The sequence below is a fragment of the Eulemur rufifrons genome, chromosome 7 (genome assembly GCF_041146395.1).
Source record: "Eulemur rufifrons isolate Redbay chromosome 7, OSU_ERuf_1, whole genome shotgun sequence".
Taxonomy (NCBI): domain Eukaryota; kingdom Metazoa; phylum Chordata; class Mammalia; order Primates; family Lemuridae; genus Eulemur; species Eulemur rufifrons.
The window spans coordinates 65,553,726-65,571,464 of record NC_090989.1 but is presented as its reverse complement, the minus strand read 5'-3'; the positions used below and the strand labels follow the sequence as shown (position 1 = coordinate 65,571,464).

General features: G+C 56.1%; 1 protein-coding gene across 1 annotated transcript in view; it reads left to right on the top strand.

Moving 5' to 3' along the window:
* The window catches only part of ADCY5 (adenylate cyclase 5), a 149,653-nt gene that overhangs the window by 103,120 nt on the left and 28,794 nt on the right, over window positions 1–17,739 (top strand). Inside the window, exons 4-11 of the mRNA XM_069475115.1 lie at window positions 2,507–2,618; window positions 4,171–4,298; window positions 6,370–6,528; window positions 7,359–7,500; window positions 9,645–9,785; window positions 14,139–14,161; window positions 15,028–15,172; window positions 16,436–16,533. Of these exons, the coding sequence (XP_069331216.1) occupies window positions 2,507–2,618; window positions 4,171–4,298; window positions 6,370–6,528; window positions 7,359–7,500; window positions 9,645–9,785; window positions 14,139–14,161; window positions 15,028–15,172; window positions 16,436–16,533 (948 nt within the window). The remainder of the gene's footprint in view (window positions 1–2,506; window positions 2,619–4,170; window positions 4,299–6,369; window positions 6,529–7,358; window positions 7,501–9,644; window positions 9,786–14,138; window positions 14,162–15,027; window positions 15,173–16,435; window positions 16,534–17,739) is intronic.

Below are 17,739 nucleotides of genomic sequence, written 5' to 3'. Positions count from 1 at the left end.
GGAGGAGCCAGAATTCGGGAACGGCTCAGGGCCCGGGGCCTGCCCTCTGTGTGTTTTCTGGGAGGTGGGACAGCCTGGCCAACGCCTGATGGCCTAGCCTGTTTCCGTGTCACCGCGTGTGAGCAGGCGAGCAGCTGCTGAGAGTCCCCTCTCAGTGGAGTCCTGTACCCGCCCAGGGGCGCAGCAGCCCAGCACGACCCCCCCACCCCGCTTCCCTCTGCTCCATCTACCGCACCAGAGCCTTGAATTATGCCTTTAACTTGTCTGCGGGGCCAACAGACGGCAACACTTACTGGTTCAACTCCTGAAGCCCGGAGCCATGTTGCCGGCATGGCCTTGGCAGGTGACTCAACTTTTCTGTGCCTCAGTTTTCTCACCCCTAAAAGGAGGAGTCTGACCGCACGGAGTGGCTGTGAGGTGTGAATGAGTTCATCCACGTATGAGCTTAAAACAGTGTCTGTTTTAAAATATAGATTTTATTATGATTCAGGTGTGGTAAGGCCAAGAGATCAGGAGACGAGTGCCGCTGAGAAGACAGTTACAGCTCTGAAGAGGAGGGGACACGCCACGCAGGGGCCACATGGGGAGGCACCAGGGTCGGTCAGAGGGCGAGGGGGAGGCGTGGGCAAGAGCCTTCGCCGTGGTTTCTGTGGGAAGGAACAGGGGAGGCTGGGCAAGGAGGTTGGTGACTGACTGGTTTGAAGCATTTCCTTGTGCTCTGGGGTGCAGGAGTTGTGCCAGTTGCTGGTCCCTGTCCCTGGGGTGGTCAGGGAGGGGAGCGCTGGTCAGCAGCGTCTGGACTGGGGACTTTGCGCATGCGAGGCGCACTCTAAGGGGACCAGCCAGCCCTGGGAGGCACAGTCTGTCCACATCAGGCCTCGGATGTCAAAGCAGAGTAAAAGGACGTGCTTAGTCAGAGGGTACGGTGTGTCAGTTAGCCAGGAGGAATAAATGATAAGTATTTGAGGTGATGGATATTAATTAGCTTGATTCAGACATTCCGTACGGTATATATGTATCATAGCATGACTTCGTACCCCACAAATACTGTCATTTGTCAGTATTCAATTTAAAAAGACATGCTTAATACATCAACACACATTTTGGGAGTAAAATGACAAAATATGTTTAGTTCTACATTCTTCATTTTAAAAATGAAACTGTCAGTTCTGGAACCTCAAGAGTCCCGGCGTGTGGTGGAAAGAGCACAGACCTTGGAGCAAGAGTCGCTCCCTGTTGCCGCCTCCGACTTCTCGGGCCCCATCTGTGAAATGAGAACGCCGAGCCCCCCCTGAGCCCCCACCGGCGGGGCTGTTTGGAGGACTCGGCGAGATGACGTGTGGGAAGCCCCCGGCTCGGTGCCTGGCTACCAGCAGCATCTCAGTACCTGAGAGTTACAATGTTTTGTGTCCTTTTTTAATAAAAACCTTTAGGGGCCTGTATATATTCTGGCCCTGGGGACTTTCCCCTGGTCTTCCGTTTCCAAGGAAAAGGAAAACATTTCCAACCTAGCGCAAGCCGCAGAAAGGGATGAAAGATCTGTCAGCCGCTGGTGCACGGAGGACCTGGCAGGGACGAGGTGGGGCTTCCAGAGACGCTGACAGGCTGTGCCTGCCTCTTTCTCCTCCCTGGGCCTCTTTTAGTCTGTCCCTTGTAGGGGACTCCCTCGGGAGGGAGGGCTGGGGTCTGCTTGCGGTCGGATTCCCTTCTGTGTGGCTTTGTAGGGCCACCACTGTGGCCTGAAGTGTGTTCCAGAGCAGAGGTACAACAGTCCCTTCGCACCTAGGACCGGCCCAACTACCCTGAGGGGCCACTCAGAGGTCAGCGCAGGCCTGAGAGGTGACAGAGTTGGGGCCTGGCCCCCGTCTCACGCCCTCATGCCCCAGGCCTCATGCCCCTTCCCCTCCTTTCCTCCAGGGTGGGAGTGGGGTGCACAGAGGGCACCGAGACAGGGACAGCAGCAGGGAGCCAGCGTCCTTGGCTGCAGTGCCAGGGCCTCTTTGTCCCCTGGCCAGCAGTGTTTGGAGCCCCCAGACTCTTGCTGGCCACAGCCCTGCTCAGGCCTGAGGAGCCCCAGGCGGGGCGCTGGCTGCAGACTCTGCCCCGCCTGCCTCACAGGGGCTGCCCTGGTCCCTCAGGCTGCTGAGCCAGAACGTGGCAGATGGGGGCTGACACCCGACAGGAATGTGTTTCTCACGGTTCTGGAGAGTGGAAGTCACTCGGGGTGCCAGCGCGGGTGGGTTCCGATGAGGGCTCTCTTGCGGACTGCAAACTGTCAACTTCTCCTGGTGTCCTCATGTGACAGAGAGGACTAGAGAGCTCTCTTGGGTCCCTTTTATAAGGGCACTAATCCCTTTCACAAGGGCTCCATCCTCATGACCGAACCACCTCACAAAGGCTCCACCTCCTCATACCACTACATTGGGCCTTAAGATTTAACATACGAATTTGGGGGACGCGAACCTGCAGTCTATAGCAGGGTCCCCTCCTCTACCTGTCTCCCCAGCATCCTGTTCGCTGACATCGAGGGCTTCACCAGCCTGGCGTCCCAGTGCACCGCCCAGGAACTGGTCATGACCCTCAACGAGCTCTTCGCCCGCTTCGACAAGCTGGCCGCGGTGAGTCACCCTGCTCCTGGGCCAGGGTGGCCTGGCTGGGCTGTTGAGGACGGGTGCCGTGTTCCAAGACCCCTGAGCCCCAGGGGTAGGCATATGCCAGGGAGTGCCCTGCTGGGCAGAGCCCGCTGGTGACAGACAGAGGGGTCACTCGGGCCGTGACTATGTGTCCTCACACCCTACATCCGCCCTGGTGACACTGAGTTGGAGATGCTTCCAGCAGTGTCACTGGCCATGAAAGAGTGTAGGGGAGCCCTCCACGTCCCCATCTGTGGAAGAGGGTGGCGAGGGCCTGTAGGTCATCCTGCCCAAGCCCCTAGCAGAATTTCTGTTTGGGGCAAATTAGGTGCCGTAGAGCCACTTTCCCGATGAGGTGACAGAGTGACAAGAGGACGAGTCTGAATTTCCAACTGGCCTGCAAGCAGCCACGTGCCACTCCCTAGAGGCTTCCAGAAAGGGAACTCTTTGCCGTTTGTACAAATTGGAATTAACCCTCCGCAGCAGGGCCCCTGTTTATGCTTCTGTTGTCCTTTCGCAGCTCTGGGCCTTTGCAGAGTCGCGATGTGTGTAAGTGGCCACTTGCTGTAGTTTCCACTGACGGGGGGACACGCTCCCCTTCGCCAGCACGGGGCGCCAGGCCTGCAGCTGATGAGAGGCTGGTGCTGTCGGGGCCAGTGCCAGGGCCTCGGAGGGCCTTGGGTGGTGGGCTCCCACTCGCCGATGGCTGCTGTCACTCGAGTGAGGGGGAGGGGTGCGTGCTTGGCACTTGGGCACTGATGGGACTCAGATGAGCCCAGACCACACAGGCATTTGAGTCCCAGCATCCTAACTACTCGTGGGAGCCAGATTTGGACAGCTCATAATTGACGATTAATCCATTAGGACTGACATTCCATTTCAATCCCAACTATGCATTGATGGTGGCCTTCAGGGTGGCCCTACAGCACCTGTCTCTCAGCAGCAGTGGTGGGCAGGTACTTCAGCTCCGTTGGTCTCTTGGCACTTATGTGCTTGCCTGTTTAGCAAAACTTTTTTTTTGATAAAAATTTCAGACAGACTGAGAGTCAGGTGAGCTTTTGCTTAAAGCTTTTTTCTGCCTGCCTCAGTCCTTTTGAAAAAGAGGAAGAATCAGAAAACCATTGATAGGCTCTTAGGGAACAAGTCAGCGTGCACTCCTGGGGTGCGTGTAGGTGTGGAGCCCCTCCCATGCGGGCTCGGGGCCTTCCCAGGCTGGCCAGGCTGCCCTGCTTACAGAGCTCCGGTGGACCGGCTAGACTGTTCTCGGGCCTCAGCAGAGGCTCATTAAAAGTGAGCTTCTGAGCCCGGGGAAGCTGGAATGCCTCTCTTGTCTCTCTGTCCCCACCATCCCTCCTGCCCCCGTGTCTCCTGATAAGCCCGTCCTGGGACCATGTGGAATTCTGGCACTGGGTCTGTGCTCACTGCCCTAAAAGGCAAGTTATTCCAGGCATGGGGCGAATCTGTTTTCTTCCCATTTCTTTCCCTCCCACTTCTCTTTCCTACTATTTTTAATTTTCAAAATTAATTTGCTTTCCAGGAGAATCACTGTTTACGTATTAAGATCCTGGGGGATTGCTATTACTGCGTCTCGGGGCTGCCTGAAGCGAGGGCCGACCATGCCCACTGCTGCGTGGAGATGGGCATGGACATGATTGAGGCCATCTCGTAAGTGCCTGGCCCCTGGACTGTCCACCCCACAGCCCAAGTGGCTGACTGAGCCCCTGGCTGCCTCATGGGCCCATGGAAGATGGGGTGAAGCTTCTCCCAAGGACCACCTGGCCAAGCTGGAGGTTGACTTGCACCTCCAGACTCTTCCTTCTCCAGGGCTTCTTTCTCCACCGCAGCCTGGGAGCTTTGCCCAGAGGAAGCGCGTAGGAAGGGAGGCTTGCAAGCTCCAGGAGAGGACAGGCTGGCAGCCATGGCTGGGCCCTGTGCCGTGTGAGGGCCTTGCACTTCCAGTGCTGGTGTCATCTACAAACACCCAGCCAGGTGTAGACCCCGCTGGCTCCACTTCCCCAGATGGGAAAAGTTGGGCTCACGGGGAGGGGATGGGTGTTAAACGAGTCCCCAGAGTAATACTACTGAGCAGGTGGATTCAAATGCGGGTGTTCCCATTTTGAGAGAATCCATCCTTCCTGTGAGCAATAGGAAAAAGCCTATTTGGCCAATTCGTGGTCATTACTGGCATGGAAGGAGCCTTGGTCATTGCAAAACGTGGACGATCCAAGCTTACACATCAGCCAAAGAGCAAGTCAGACTTTGTGTCCAGGTCCGGTAACTTTGGACCTTAGAGATAAGCCTGGACGAGGCAAAGGAAATGACATAGATGACAACGTTAGAGGTCAGAGTGGTGGCCAGGAAGGTGGCTGAGCCTGTCGGTTTGGCCCAGTTCCACTGGGCAGTGTTCGCTGAGCGCCCCTGCATGGCTGGGCTGGACAGTCCCTCCCAGACGCGGTTTTGAGAGAGACAGGCCTGGGCTCCTGGTGCTCTGATGCGAGGCGTGTCACGCAGACGCTACCAGGTAAGGAAGACAGACGATTGGGAGAGGGCTCAGGAGGAAGATTCGAGTCCACTGAGGGGATCGAGAGAGTTTTCATGAAGGAGGTGGCTCTGGAGCTAAGCTAAAAAGATAGAGTGAGACATCATCAACCTAAGCAAGTGTCCAACGGCACTGTGGACGGAAGGAACAGCTCCAGTAAAGGTATTTACCAGGTTGGCTCAGGACGACAGGCATGCTGGCTGGATGGCATAAACGTCCCCTCCAGCGGTGTCAGCCCCTGGCTGACGGGGAGTGGCGGGGGAGGGGAGTCTGCGTGGTGGTCCCGAGTCAAATGGCTGCAGACTGCTGGCCCCACAGCTGCCTGCGTGGGCCTGTGCCCAGGGTGTCAGAGAGGGTTCAGGCCCCTAAAAAGTGCAAACTGTGTACGGCCCCCTCGGCACCCCAGCACCTGTACCTTCTCCCTCAGGCCCCGGGCAGCTTCCTGCAAGCCCCAGACGCACACGCGGAGATGGGGTTTCCCTCCCATGACACCTCCCACTGCGCACCCCACCTGGGGGGTTACGAGCACACACGGAAGGCCCACCCCGTCTACTGGGGACCCCCAGATGTGGATACATGGTGCATGTGGTGGGGACTGAGGTGTCCTCTGCAGCATGGAGCACCCCAAGACCCCTGCACCTGCCCAGGCTCCCCTTCTCTAAGCAGAACGTGTGTCTTCCCTCGAAACCAGTTAACCACCTGTCTCCATTACCCTGACGTCCAGGAAGCAGCAATGTGGATAAATGTAACAAACAGACCATTCAGAAGCCATTTCTGTCTTACACACAAGAGTAGTATATGAATAGGGTTTGGAGTGGCTGTAACTTCCCTGTTTGGTTCAAGTCGGGACTCAAAGTGCATTTACACTTTTCTGATCACAGTTTAATTGATGGAGGGAAGCTCTAGCCAGAGGGGAGGCAGCAAGGCCCTGTGTTCTAGTGTGAGGCGCCACGCCACCTTGTGGCCATGCTGGGAAACAGCCCCGATCGCAGCTCCCCACAACTGACAGCCTGGACCCCACACCTGCATCCCGGCCCCCAGACCCCTTCGGGTGGGACATGCTCAAACTGTGTGGGCTGGACAGAGAGATGCATCTTCCGTCCCTGCACCTCTGCCTTCCCTGCACCTGCAGCCTCACCCCCACTCTGCGTGCCTGGCCCCGACCCTCTCCCAGCCTTACCCCTGCTCCATCCCCAGGTTGGTCCGGGAGGTGACAGGGGTGAACGTGAACATGCGCGTGGGAATTCACAGCGGGCGAGTACACTGCGGTGTCCTTGGTCTCAGGAAGTGGCAGTTCGACGTCTGGTCTAACGACGTCACACTGGCCAACCACATGGAGGCTGGCGGCAAGGCAGGGTGAGTGAGGGCCACGGGTGGCACAGGGCCCAGGCTTGGCTTCCCGCTCCAGCCCACGCAGGTGCCCGTCCTGAGGAGGCGGGGTGTGAAGGCCCCTGACAGGCTGGGGTGGGCAGAGTTGAGGTAGAAACCCCTGTACGAGCCACGCCACTCATACCACACCACAGGCGAACTGTAGGGAGCATCATCTCAGCCTTCCCCGAGCCTTGGCCCAGAAGATACTTACACAGAACACGGGGGCTCAGGAAGTGTGCCGGGTAGAGTAGCGTTTCCGAGCGGGGAGGAGCCACGGGTGGTTTCAGGGCAGCCAGGACAGGAAGGAGGCAGGACAGGGGTGGGCGGGCAGGTGGGAGTGGAGGAGCCTGCTAGGCTGGGGAACGGTGAGGACAGGCACAGGTGTGGGCAAACAGCATTTCCAAGGAATGGAAGGAGAGCAGATGGCCTTTTAGGGACGACTAGGAGAAACAGCGCCTGTGTTAAGAAGGCATGAGTGCCAGGCGGGGAGTTTGGACTCTGTCCTGTAGTCAGCAGGCGCCATCACTGACTTCTGAGCAGGAGCGAGAGAGAGGCTGACAGAGTTGGGAGGCCGGAGGCTGTGTTCTCCTGGGCAGGCCAGAGGGAAGGTCCTGCCGGGATGTCAGTGCCTGGTGGGCTGGCTGCGGTGGGCCTGCACCGTGGGAGGGACACAGTGCCAGGCTGGGGTGAGCACTTGAGACAGAGCTCGGGGCCCTGGGGTTTGGATTGTGGTGAATCCAGAGCTGAGGTTGGGTGTCATGTGGAGCCCAATTCTGACTTCGCATTTTCTGCCTCCCCCACCCCTCAACCTGTAGACGCATCCACATCACCAAGGCCACACTCAACTACCTGAACGGTGACTATGAGGTAGAGCCGGGCTGCGGGGGCGAGCGCAATGCCTACCTCAAGGAGCACAGCATCGAGACCTTCCTCATCCTGAGCTGCACCCAGAAGCGGGTCCGTGGCCTGGGGCTGTGGGCAGGGGGATTGTGGGCTGGGGGGCTCCTTTCTCTCGGGGAGGGACATCTTGGCTTGCTGCTCCCTTCTTTTTCCTCTTTCCTTGGTAAAGTCATGGATTCCTCATACAGCTGTGGTTCCTGCCTCTTGGAAAGGACATGAGAGTGGCAAAGGTGGTGGCAGAGAGGGCATATTTTCATTTTGCTTCTGTTGCAGAAGGTGACAGGCCACAGGGCAGTCAGCGGCAGCACACCGAAGGCCGCGGGCGGAAGTGTAGCACCAGGGCATCTGTGGATACTGTGTGTTTCACCTCCATTTCTCTCCTTTCCTTCTCCTAGGTGGATGTTTGTCATTGTTTCTCTCTCTCTCTCTCTCTCTCTCTCTCTGATACATATCTATCAGTGTCTGTCTCTGCACGCACCTGTGTATCTTTGTTTCTCGAACCTCTCTCTTTCCCCCCTTTCTCTTTCTAGCTTCTTTTTTCCCCTTTGTCTCAGCCCACACTTGCTGAAACATAAAACTGAATTATTAGCAGACTTCAGGGTTCTATTTTTAATAGTGTCATGTTCCATGTTCTAAATTTTTAAAGTGAATGATGAGAACGTTTTATATTTCTCCCTAAATTAAAATGCTTTTTACTCGTGAGTCTTTCCATGGAATGTGTCTGTTGGTCAGTGCCCTTTGATGGAGAGAAACTTCCCCATTTCTCTTCCTAAGAAAATAAGACTAGAGACAAAATTAAGCTGTGAAAAGAACTCAAAGAAAATCTTGGATGACAGCAAAGGTGGATTTTTAAGGGGAGGCAGTGCTGTTTAGGGCAGGTTCCCGTGCCGAGAGGGACAGCAGAGGGACACCTTCTCCTGCACACCCAGGAGACGGATCCTGGCTGCAGGGCCCTTTGCGGGAGCTGTATGAGACCCCTCCACAGTCACCAGGAAGAGGAACAGGAAGATTCTTCAGGGCACCGTGGGGAGAGCTCTTCGTGGCCTAACTGATACATTTGCAGGCGTTTGCTGGTTACTTGGCTAGAAAATCCTCCCAGGCCCTTTTCGTCCTCCCAGCCCCTGGCTCGCAAGGCCTCCAGCCCACCTTCCTGCCCTCCACCCTGGCTCCCTTGCTCTTGGCTCCTCCAGCCTGACAAGGGGTCCACAGCGGGCGAAGTGGAGGCAGAGAGAGTGACAGCCCCCAGCAGTGTCAGCTGAAGCAGGCTGAGTGCCCCCCATCACCTTTTCTGATGAGGGAAGGAGTTGGGGGAGGCCTTCCAGTGCCTCTTCAACCCCCCACTTCTTGCGCCCATTCGGATGGACGGACAGAGAGACAGACAGAGGTGCCGGGGAATGTGTTGGCCCACAGGCGGCTGACTGAGTCTCTGCATTCGTACATCATAGTACAGTGTGTGTCAGCCCTTGAATCTGTAACTTCACTCACCCAGACCCCCTGGGAAGCTGCCTGCTGGGCGGCAGGGGCCTGACCTGCTGCCCTTTCTGCTGGAATGTGCCTGTTTCGGAGAAGTTGAGCAGAGGTTTGAATTCCAGGTGTCCTTTCCTTCTGTCACCCCCCGGGCACCTTCAGCTCAGGCTCTGCCCACCCTGAGGCTGCAGGGAGAGCAGAGCCTGATGTGGCACCACAGGATGACAGGGACCGAGTTGGAAGGCGCAGGCACGAGCTGGCCTGGCTGCCTGGGAGAGCAGAAGTGAGGCTCAGCTCGTCTGAGCCCTCCCACCCCCAGGGTAGGGGGAGCAGAGGCAGCACAGGCCTCGGGGAACTGAGGCCATCCATGGAGGGAAGGATGTGAGCGCTGGTTCTGAGAGGTACCAGCGGTAGCATCTTGTGGTCAGACTTGTAGGAAGAACTCGTACAGACGGCAGTGTTCCCTTTGCTTTCTCATTAGACCGACTCTCGTATTTTGCTGCTCCCCCCTGGGCCAGCCTTAGGCCCTTTGGAGGGATCTAGAATGCTTGCTTGAGAGAGCTCTAGGATCTTGGCAGACATCTGGGCTCCAGGGCTGTGCAGAGGGAAGAGGGCAGCAGCCGTAGCCCCTCACCTGGCCGGGTACTGCGTCCCTGGGAGAAATGAGGCGCTCCCTGCTTGGGCTCCTCCCATGGCCCTGCCTGCAGGCTGACATGTCTGTGTTGGTCTCCCAGAAAGAAGAGAAGGCCATGATCGCCAAAATGAACCGCCAGAGAACCAACTCCATCGGGCACAACCCACCGCACTGGGGAGCCGAGCGCCCCTTCTACAACCACCTGGGCGGCAACCAGGTGTCCAAGGAGATGAAGCGGATGGTGAGTAGCTGGCAGGGCAGTGTCCAGGCAACACTCAAGACGGGGGCCTCCTGTGGGTGTGAGGTCTGGGTGGGAATCTGGCAGCCATGGAAGGAAGTGGAAGTGGGGTTCACCCCAGCTTTAGACTAGGAGTCAGAGCACCTGACTTCTGTCCCCAGGCTCTCCCACCATCTGGTGGCATGCCTCCTTTGGCTTTGGAACAGAGTGGCAATGCCCCTTCCTCCCTCCCTCCCTCTCGGCAGAGCTTGCTGGTGCAGTCTGAAAGCAGACCCAGCTGGTGACACTCAGGGTCCAGCTGGAGCCCCCAGCTGTGTCCTGGCACTCACTGTCTGGTGGAGCCCTGAGGAGCTGGGTGGACACCAGCTTCCAGACCCCCTTCCAGCACCTACTGTGTTTCCCAGGCCATTAAAACGACACCTTTGGCTCCGTTGCTCAGAAACCATCCTAGTGCGTTCGGGCAAGTGCCAGGTAGTGGTGCCTTTGCCGTCTGTGCTGAGAAACACCCCCACGAACCCCAGGCTGAACGAGTGGAGGAGGCCACGGTTGGGATGTCAGCCTCACCGCAAGGGACCCTGCCTGCCTTGGGGAACCGACACCCCAGCCACTGCTGCACACAGCAGGGGCAGGATAATTCAGGGGGCCCTGCCTGGGCTCCAGCAGCAATGATAGAAAGATGGGCTCAGGTGGTGGGAAGAAGAGGGGGAGAGAGAACAAGAAACCATGTTACTGCAGTGTTTTCTTTCTTTCTATCTGAGAGTGTGGCTCTGCCTCTCAGGTACACTGCTCAGCTCAAGGGCACCTGGTTCCCAGGTGAGAGTCGCCCACACTGACAGGGTGCCCAAGAGGGACGGTGACGGGAATAGGGTGTGTGGCCACTCAGTGGAGAAGGTGGGGCCCCAGGTGTGGGGTCTGTGGAACAGACTGGGTTGACATTGTAGCAGAAGGGATCAGAGACAGACTGCACAGAGTCTAGCCCAGTCTGCAGACAAGACCCAGGGCCCTAAAGGAAGGCACAGGCTGGGGACCCAGCCACTCTGCTCCTGGCTAGCCAAAGAGCAGCAGATGACACAGGTTTAAGGAAAATGTCCAGGAGGAAACTTACTCGAGTCAAGACCTCCATTTAGAGCGCAGTAAAGCAGCAGCTCTGGACGCCCGCATAGCAAGGGAGCAGAGTGGGCGAGGCCCGTCTCCCCCAGGGCTCCGGACTGGGACGTCCACAGACCTGGTCAGTGCCGCCAAGGGCTCCGGCCACCAGCCTCCTGCCCCGAGGGCCCTCCTCTAAGCAAGAGCAGTTGGCCAACCCTCCCTGTGGTCGTCCCCTGCAGACTCTGCCCCCTTGACCTCCATGGTGAAGGAGGCAGCGAGCAGCAGGGGACTGTGAGCAGGACAGCAGCAGGAAGTGGGGAAGAAAGCAGAGGGGCGAGAGAGCGAGCAGGGAGCATCAGCAAGCAGGAAAGGGCTGGGCAGTTTCCATTTGAAATCCTGGGAAAGGTATTTTTTAGTGGTATTTGGTATGGGTTGCATCTTTAGTTATTTCAGAGTCTTAGAGAGGCAGTTTGGACTGTAAGTGCGGTTTGGTGGGCATATTAATCATCGTCAGGACAGGAAGCGTGGGGGAATTAGCAGTCAGGGCTGTAACAGGGAAGGGCAGGCTCAGGGAGGAGGAGGCTGTCGGGAAGGCTCCTCTGGTGGTAATTGCTGTGCCCAGTAGGGAAGGTGACAGCCTGTGGGAGCAGGGGCTCCCCGTCCAGGTGGGCCCGGTGTCCCCTGAGGGGGCTGGCACCAAAGTACAGCCTCCTGGCCCCACCCCAGCCTGGCCAGTCAGAGTCTCTAGGTTGGGGATGGAGAGAGGTTCCAGCAGCTGCCACACAGGCCATTGGCTTTTGGTATTAAACTTGCCTGAAATCTTTAAGAAAGATGCACGGAAGGGGAGCTTGTACCCTGACTTGCCAACACGGGCTAAGTTTTATGAAAAACAGTCCACTAAAGATGGGGTGGGCGAGGGGGGATTCGATAGAGCAGCGACCAAGAGCATTGGAAAGGAATGAACCTGCAGTCAGCAGTTTGCTCACATCTTTTTACAACGTTCACTCAGCTTTTAAAATGCCATGATGAGCTGTGCTGGTTTATGTTTAGGCACAAGTGCTGTAAGGTCTTTAAGGTTATTTATGGGGGGGAGGGACATATACCTACATGATGGGTGCAACGCGCACGACCTGGGGAACGGACACGCCTGGAGCTCTGACTTGGGGGGAAAGGTGGTACATGGGCAACGTATGTAACCTGCAATTCTGTATCCCCCATAACAATAAGATGAAATAAAAAAAAAAAAAAAGAATTCAAATGGAGTGACCTTCAGTTGAGCAGGATTTTTAAAATATGTTTAGGTAGTGGTTCCTTGGCTTCCATGTGAAAATAAAAAGTCAATCATTTCATAAAAAAAAAAAAAGGTCTTTAAGGTTATTTATTAATGAAAAGGTTGCCAGTGGAAAGACACGTGTGTGGACTTGAGCTCGTGTAATCAAGCCCAGCAACGGCCTGCAGGGTGGCCCACGTGCTGGGGTGGGGGACATGGCAGGCTGGGAGAGGTCAGTAGCATTGTCCTAGAACCAGTCAGTGGGTGGTGGGATTTGAGCCCAGTCTGCTGGACTGTGCCCTCGACACTCCAGTGCTGTGGTTTGTGGACCAAAGTGTTTCTGACCTGTTATCAATTTGCCAGCCCAGCCTGATGCTGAGCTGTCCACACCAGCGTGGGAAGCGGTGTGGTTAGAACGGACACGGCTCCCTGCTCAGTGCGAGAGTAACACATGGGTCCCCAACACCAGCCTCAGCAGATGACCAAAGGAGCACTGGAAAAAGTGAAAAACAGGTTTATTAAAAACATTTCAGGTTCATTTTTGAGCTGTAGAGACCAGCATATGTGTAGTATAGCACAGCTGTTCTCAGTCCCAGAGTAAACTTGCTGGCTCATGGGGTGGAATTCAATGGGCGATCAATCCGCAGAGAGCTCGCCCATCCAGCCCGCTGCTGCCGGGCCATGCCGAGCTCCAAGGGACCCTGGGAGGGTCGGGCACGGGCCTGCCCTCCAGAGGGAGCACTCAGCTGAGGGACACCCCCTCCTCCAGCCAAGGCTGGGGTGGGGACGTGGGGCTGGTTTGCAGCCTGGGGGCAGGGCCTGGCGATCCTTAGAGGATGGGAGAAGCCTCCGGCTTGCCAGGGCAGACGCGGTGGGGCCTTCCTGGGCCGATGCGGGCAGCCTGGAGGCCCTCAGCACCCATGGCCGATCCTTGGCAGAGGCTGCCCGGCTCCAGGAGCCCTCAGCTGGGAGCAGAACAGAGACAGAGCGCCTCGATGCCACGAGGGCCCTGCACCTGTTTCAGCACCTGGTGGCTCTGGCCCGTGGAGAAGAACATAAATTCCTTTCTTTGTATTTTCAAACCATGTCCTCATTGGGAAAGAAGACAGGTGTGTTCATTTGGACTTTCGGTTCACCCAGCATTTGCCGGACTCCACCTGCCCAGCAGAGCGCTCCTCACTAGGCCTCAGAGATGGGCGTCATCTGGTCCTGGTCCCGGCAACCTGAGCCTCTTCTGAACCTTGTTGTCCTGTGGCTGCTTGTCACCTGCACTGGCCCCAGGCTCCACCCCCGACCACTGCTCAGACCCCCACATGTGTCTCTCCTTCTGGGGAGTTCATAGATTCACTCTAAGTAGCGCTTCGAGTGTGCGTCAATGAGGGCCCTTCCACGCCCACCTCTGCCCTGTGGACGTGAGCGACAGAACAGTAGTCAAGCCCGTGGCAGGTGCTTCCTCACCTCCTGAGTCCCCAGCCAGCTCTCACCCTCACAAGAACATGTTGGATCTCAGATACCAAAAAAGCTATTACAAGTAACTGGAGTTTAATTTTTTCCAGTGCAGAACTTGTGAACTGTAGATTTTACGTGTGCTCGGTGTGTGTGTCGGGTGGGGGGCGGGTAAGTGTGTCCAAGTGTAGGGGATTTCTTATTTCCATCTGTGTAAGAGGCAGAGTTAGGAGGGGACCCTCTGAGCCCAGGGCCCAGAGGGGAGGAGAGGTCTGGGGGCTGCGGGAAGGAGTGGAGCATGGGGACGGCCAGCTTAGACACCGGGATTGTGCCCGTGGAGGAATGAAATCACAGTGCACCCCGGCAGCCAGCGCAGGGCTGTTGTCTCCCAGGGAGGGCCCAGCGGCACTCACCAGGCGAAGGGAGGGCAGTCTGGTGGGCTTAGAGAGATGGGCCGCAGCCCCCTCGCAGCCCTGGCTCTCCAAAGCCCCCGTGTCTTCAGTCCTGTCTGTTCTCACAGTCCTTTCTCTCTCTCTACCCTTCTCTTTCAGGGCTTCGAAGACCCCAAGGACAAGTGAGTAATATGCCGTCTTTATTCCTGCTCCCCAGTCTGGGTGTCTGCCTTATCCCTCAGTTTCCCCACGTCCCTGGAAAATGACCCCACACACAGTCTTAGCAGAGAGCGGATGGAGCCCCCCCTGCCGGCCACCAGTGAGCACGGCCCTCCAGGCCAGGGCGGAAGGGCAGGGCCTCAGCTTGCTCCACTGCACACGCACATGCACACGCACGTGCACACACATGCACACACACACGCACGTGCACACACGCGTGTGGCTCCCTCAGGAAGACGCAGACCTTGCACGGTGGTCAGCAGTGCCTGACTGCCAGAGCCCTGAGGGAATACCCTCCTCTTCCTACTTCACTCCCTGGTTCTCAGGACTGTCAGAAATTCCATTCAGGGGCTGGGCTCCGCCCTGAGAAGTAGAGCTTTTAAGTTCAGCACCCAAAACCATGAACCTGCTTCCCAGGCGTGCCCTGAGCTGGGTAGAGAAGCCGGGAGGCGCGGTCCTGTGGCCAAGTCGCGCCCTCCCATCCCGGCCTGAGAGGAGGACGGCGCAGCTGGAGAGTGAAGAACAGGCTGTCAGCTGTAGGGGAAAAAGCAGTTAAACCTTCGATGATAATTCACGTTGTTGTTATAACTTAATAATATAACATATTAATAGAGTCGGGGCAGTCAGGGAGGCTTTCCGGCCAGCGGGTCTGTGCAGCTGTTGGGAGCGCAGGCCTAGGCTTCCGCTGGCCTGGGCTCAGCCCAGCTCCCCTGCCCTGATTTGGGCTGACGGTGGGCGGCTGCCAGGCCTCTACGGTCACTCGGGTGGCTGAACCAGCCCTCCAATGGCGCTCTGGTGGTCACCTGTGTCTGTGCCTCCTGCCCCCCAGGAATGCCCAGGAAAGTGCCAACCCTGAGGATGAAGTGGACGAGTTTCTGGGCCGCGCCATTGACGCCAGGAGCATTGACCGGCTGCGGTCTGAGCACGTCCGCAAATTCCTCCTGACCTTCAGGGAGCCCGACTTAGAGAAGAAGGTGCAGCACTCCGGGTGGGGAGGAGGCCCCGGCAGACACCGGCCCAGGCGGAGGGAGACAAGGAACAGGACACTCCCTCCTGTCTCCAGTGGCGGAGGGAGCCTCCTCTTGCCACCTCGGTTTCCCCAGCTCCAATGCCACACCACCCAGGGGTTCTAAGGAGACTTTCTTGGTTGGAAGGGACAAATCTTAACCTCCCTGTGCCTCAGTTCCCTTATGTGGAAGATGGGGATATTTAATATACTTTCCTCATAGGATCGTAGTGAGGATTAAATGAATCCATATGTGTAAAATACATAAAACAGTGTCTGCCACAGGAGATGTTCAATACACATTAGTTGCTGTTGATGTTATTATTGTTATTATCGTTATCTTATCAGTGGGCCACCCAGCCGCTATTGGCACCCTGGAACCAAGGTGTTAAAGCTGGAAGGAGCCATTGAGATCACCCTTTGCCATTTCCTTAGATTGTGAATGCAGAGCTAAAGCCCACAATGGTTGGGTGACCTCCTCTTGGCTGCCCAGGAAAGTAGGGACAGAGCGGGGGCCAGACCCTGGTCTGACAGTTCTCTTTGCACCGTGTGGCAAGGTCTCCCCAGTGCTCAGCTAAAAAATGGGCTCATGTCAGCTTTCAAAGAGGCAAACCTAAGTAGCTGGGCACAACTATGGCAGAGTGTTACGTCTACCTGCAGTAAATGGACCTGCCTTAGGTGTTACTCTCAGGTGACTGGGCCAGCCCCACCTCCATCAGTGCAGCTGGTTGGTGTCATGGGAGGAGCTGGGGCTGGGAGTTGGGTCTTGGATGTGACTTTGGACATCAGGGGACCCCTCTGAGCCCAGCTTGCTCATCTCTGAAGGAGAGAAAAATAGTGATCCTGTCCCCTCCCAGGCTGTTGTGAGGGTGCCCAGTGATACCTTAGACACACAGGATGTTGCCCAGCCTGTGGGTGGTGCCCAGCGATGTGTAGCCATGTCATCGTGAATCACTCTGAAGGTGACCTGGCCTGCAGAAAGTTTCTGGCTTAATACAACCTGAGTCCCTCTCAACTGCCCTCCCCTCGGCCCCCACCTTATGGTGATCTGGGCTGGTTTCTTGTGATCTGAGTCTGGCCCTGGTGCTCAGGCCTTCCCCGTCCTGGGAGCAGGCTGTGCAGACCACAGCGGCTGCCCAGACCCGAGCGGCTGCCCACAAGTGTCTGGGATTGCTGGGTGGAACCAGGCCGGGTGCCTCTGCCCCCACTTACCCCACCCATCTCCTCTCAGTACTCCAAGCAGGTGGATGACCGATTTGGTGCCTACGTGGCCTGTGCCTCACTCGTCTTCCTCTTCATCTGCTTTGTCCAGATCACCATCGTGCCCCAGTGAGTGTCCCCATCTGTCCTGGGCTCCCAGGGGCGGGAGGGGGTGGTCACTTGGGAGAGCAGAGAAGGGGGTCTGGGCTGTGCTTGCTCTGGCAGGGAGACAGGTTTGTGAACGTGTCCTCGGTGGGCCCAGGAAACCAGCGGTCTGACCCCTCCAGGCCAGGGGGTCGTGGGCTCACTCGGGCGGAAGACGTCTCACGGAGCGTGCTCAGCTGCCCAAGGGACTCCTCGTCACTCCATCATCTCATCCCATTTGAGCCACACACCACTGCCCAGTCGCGTTGCCCAAAGTGTTCACCAGCCTGGTTTCTGTGTGACCTTTGGTTCTTGCAGGGAAAAAAAATCAATACAGCTTCAAAAGATGAAGGTTTTCCACTACTCTGGATTTTCAAAGAACAGATTTCAAGTTCTGAAGGCATTTCAATAAAGAGGTGCTTCAGAACTCTTCTGAGGCCTGGCTGTGTCACCAGGAGAGCCTGTGGCTTCTGTGAGACTGTTTTGAAGTAGGCAGTGGGGCTTTTGGAAATGAAGTGTTTGTTAAATAGTCACTCACATTACAGTCATGCCTAGAGGAGAAGCATAGTTGCCTTGTGTGTGTGTGCGTATACATACACAGGTGTATATGGAAATACACATTTTTACTTTTTATTATGTAATTATTCGAACACATAGAAAAGTAAATTTATTAATATAATCAACACTCAGACCTTACATATACCAGTTGTTAATATTTTGCAATGTTTGTTTCATCTATTTTTACTCTGATTTTTAAAAGCAAATTTAGGCACAAGGACATTTTGCCCCCCAAACCTCATTATACACCTATTTTAAAGACATTTTCCTCCTTAACCACAATACCTTATACACTAAACAAAATTAACATCAATTCCCTACTATCATCTAACATCCAGTCCATATTTAAATTTCCCAAATTGTCCCCAAAAATGTCTTTTACTCTTAGTTGAGTCATAGCCAGGATCAACTCAAGGCCCCTGGTTGCATTTGATTCTATCTTGGAGTCTTGCTTAATCTAAAGAGTCCCCACACCCACCACCTCCTAGTTTTCATTCTGAAATCATTGTAGAATTACCAAGACGTCACAGAAGTAGTAGAGAGAGTTTCTGTACATCCTCCGTCCAGTTTCCCCTAATGTTGAAAACTTACGTAACCGCAGTACAGTGCTCAAAACCAGGAGGTTAACACTGG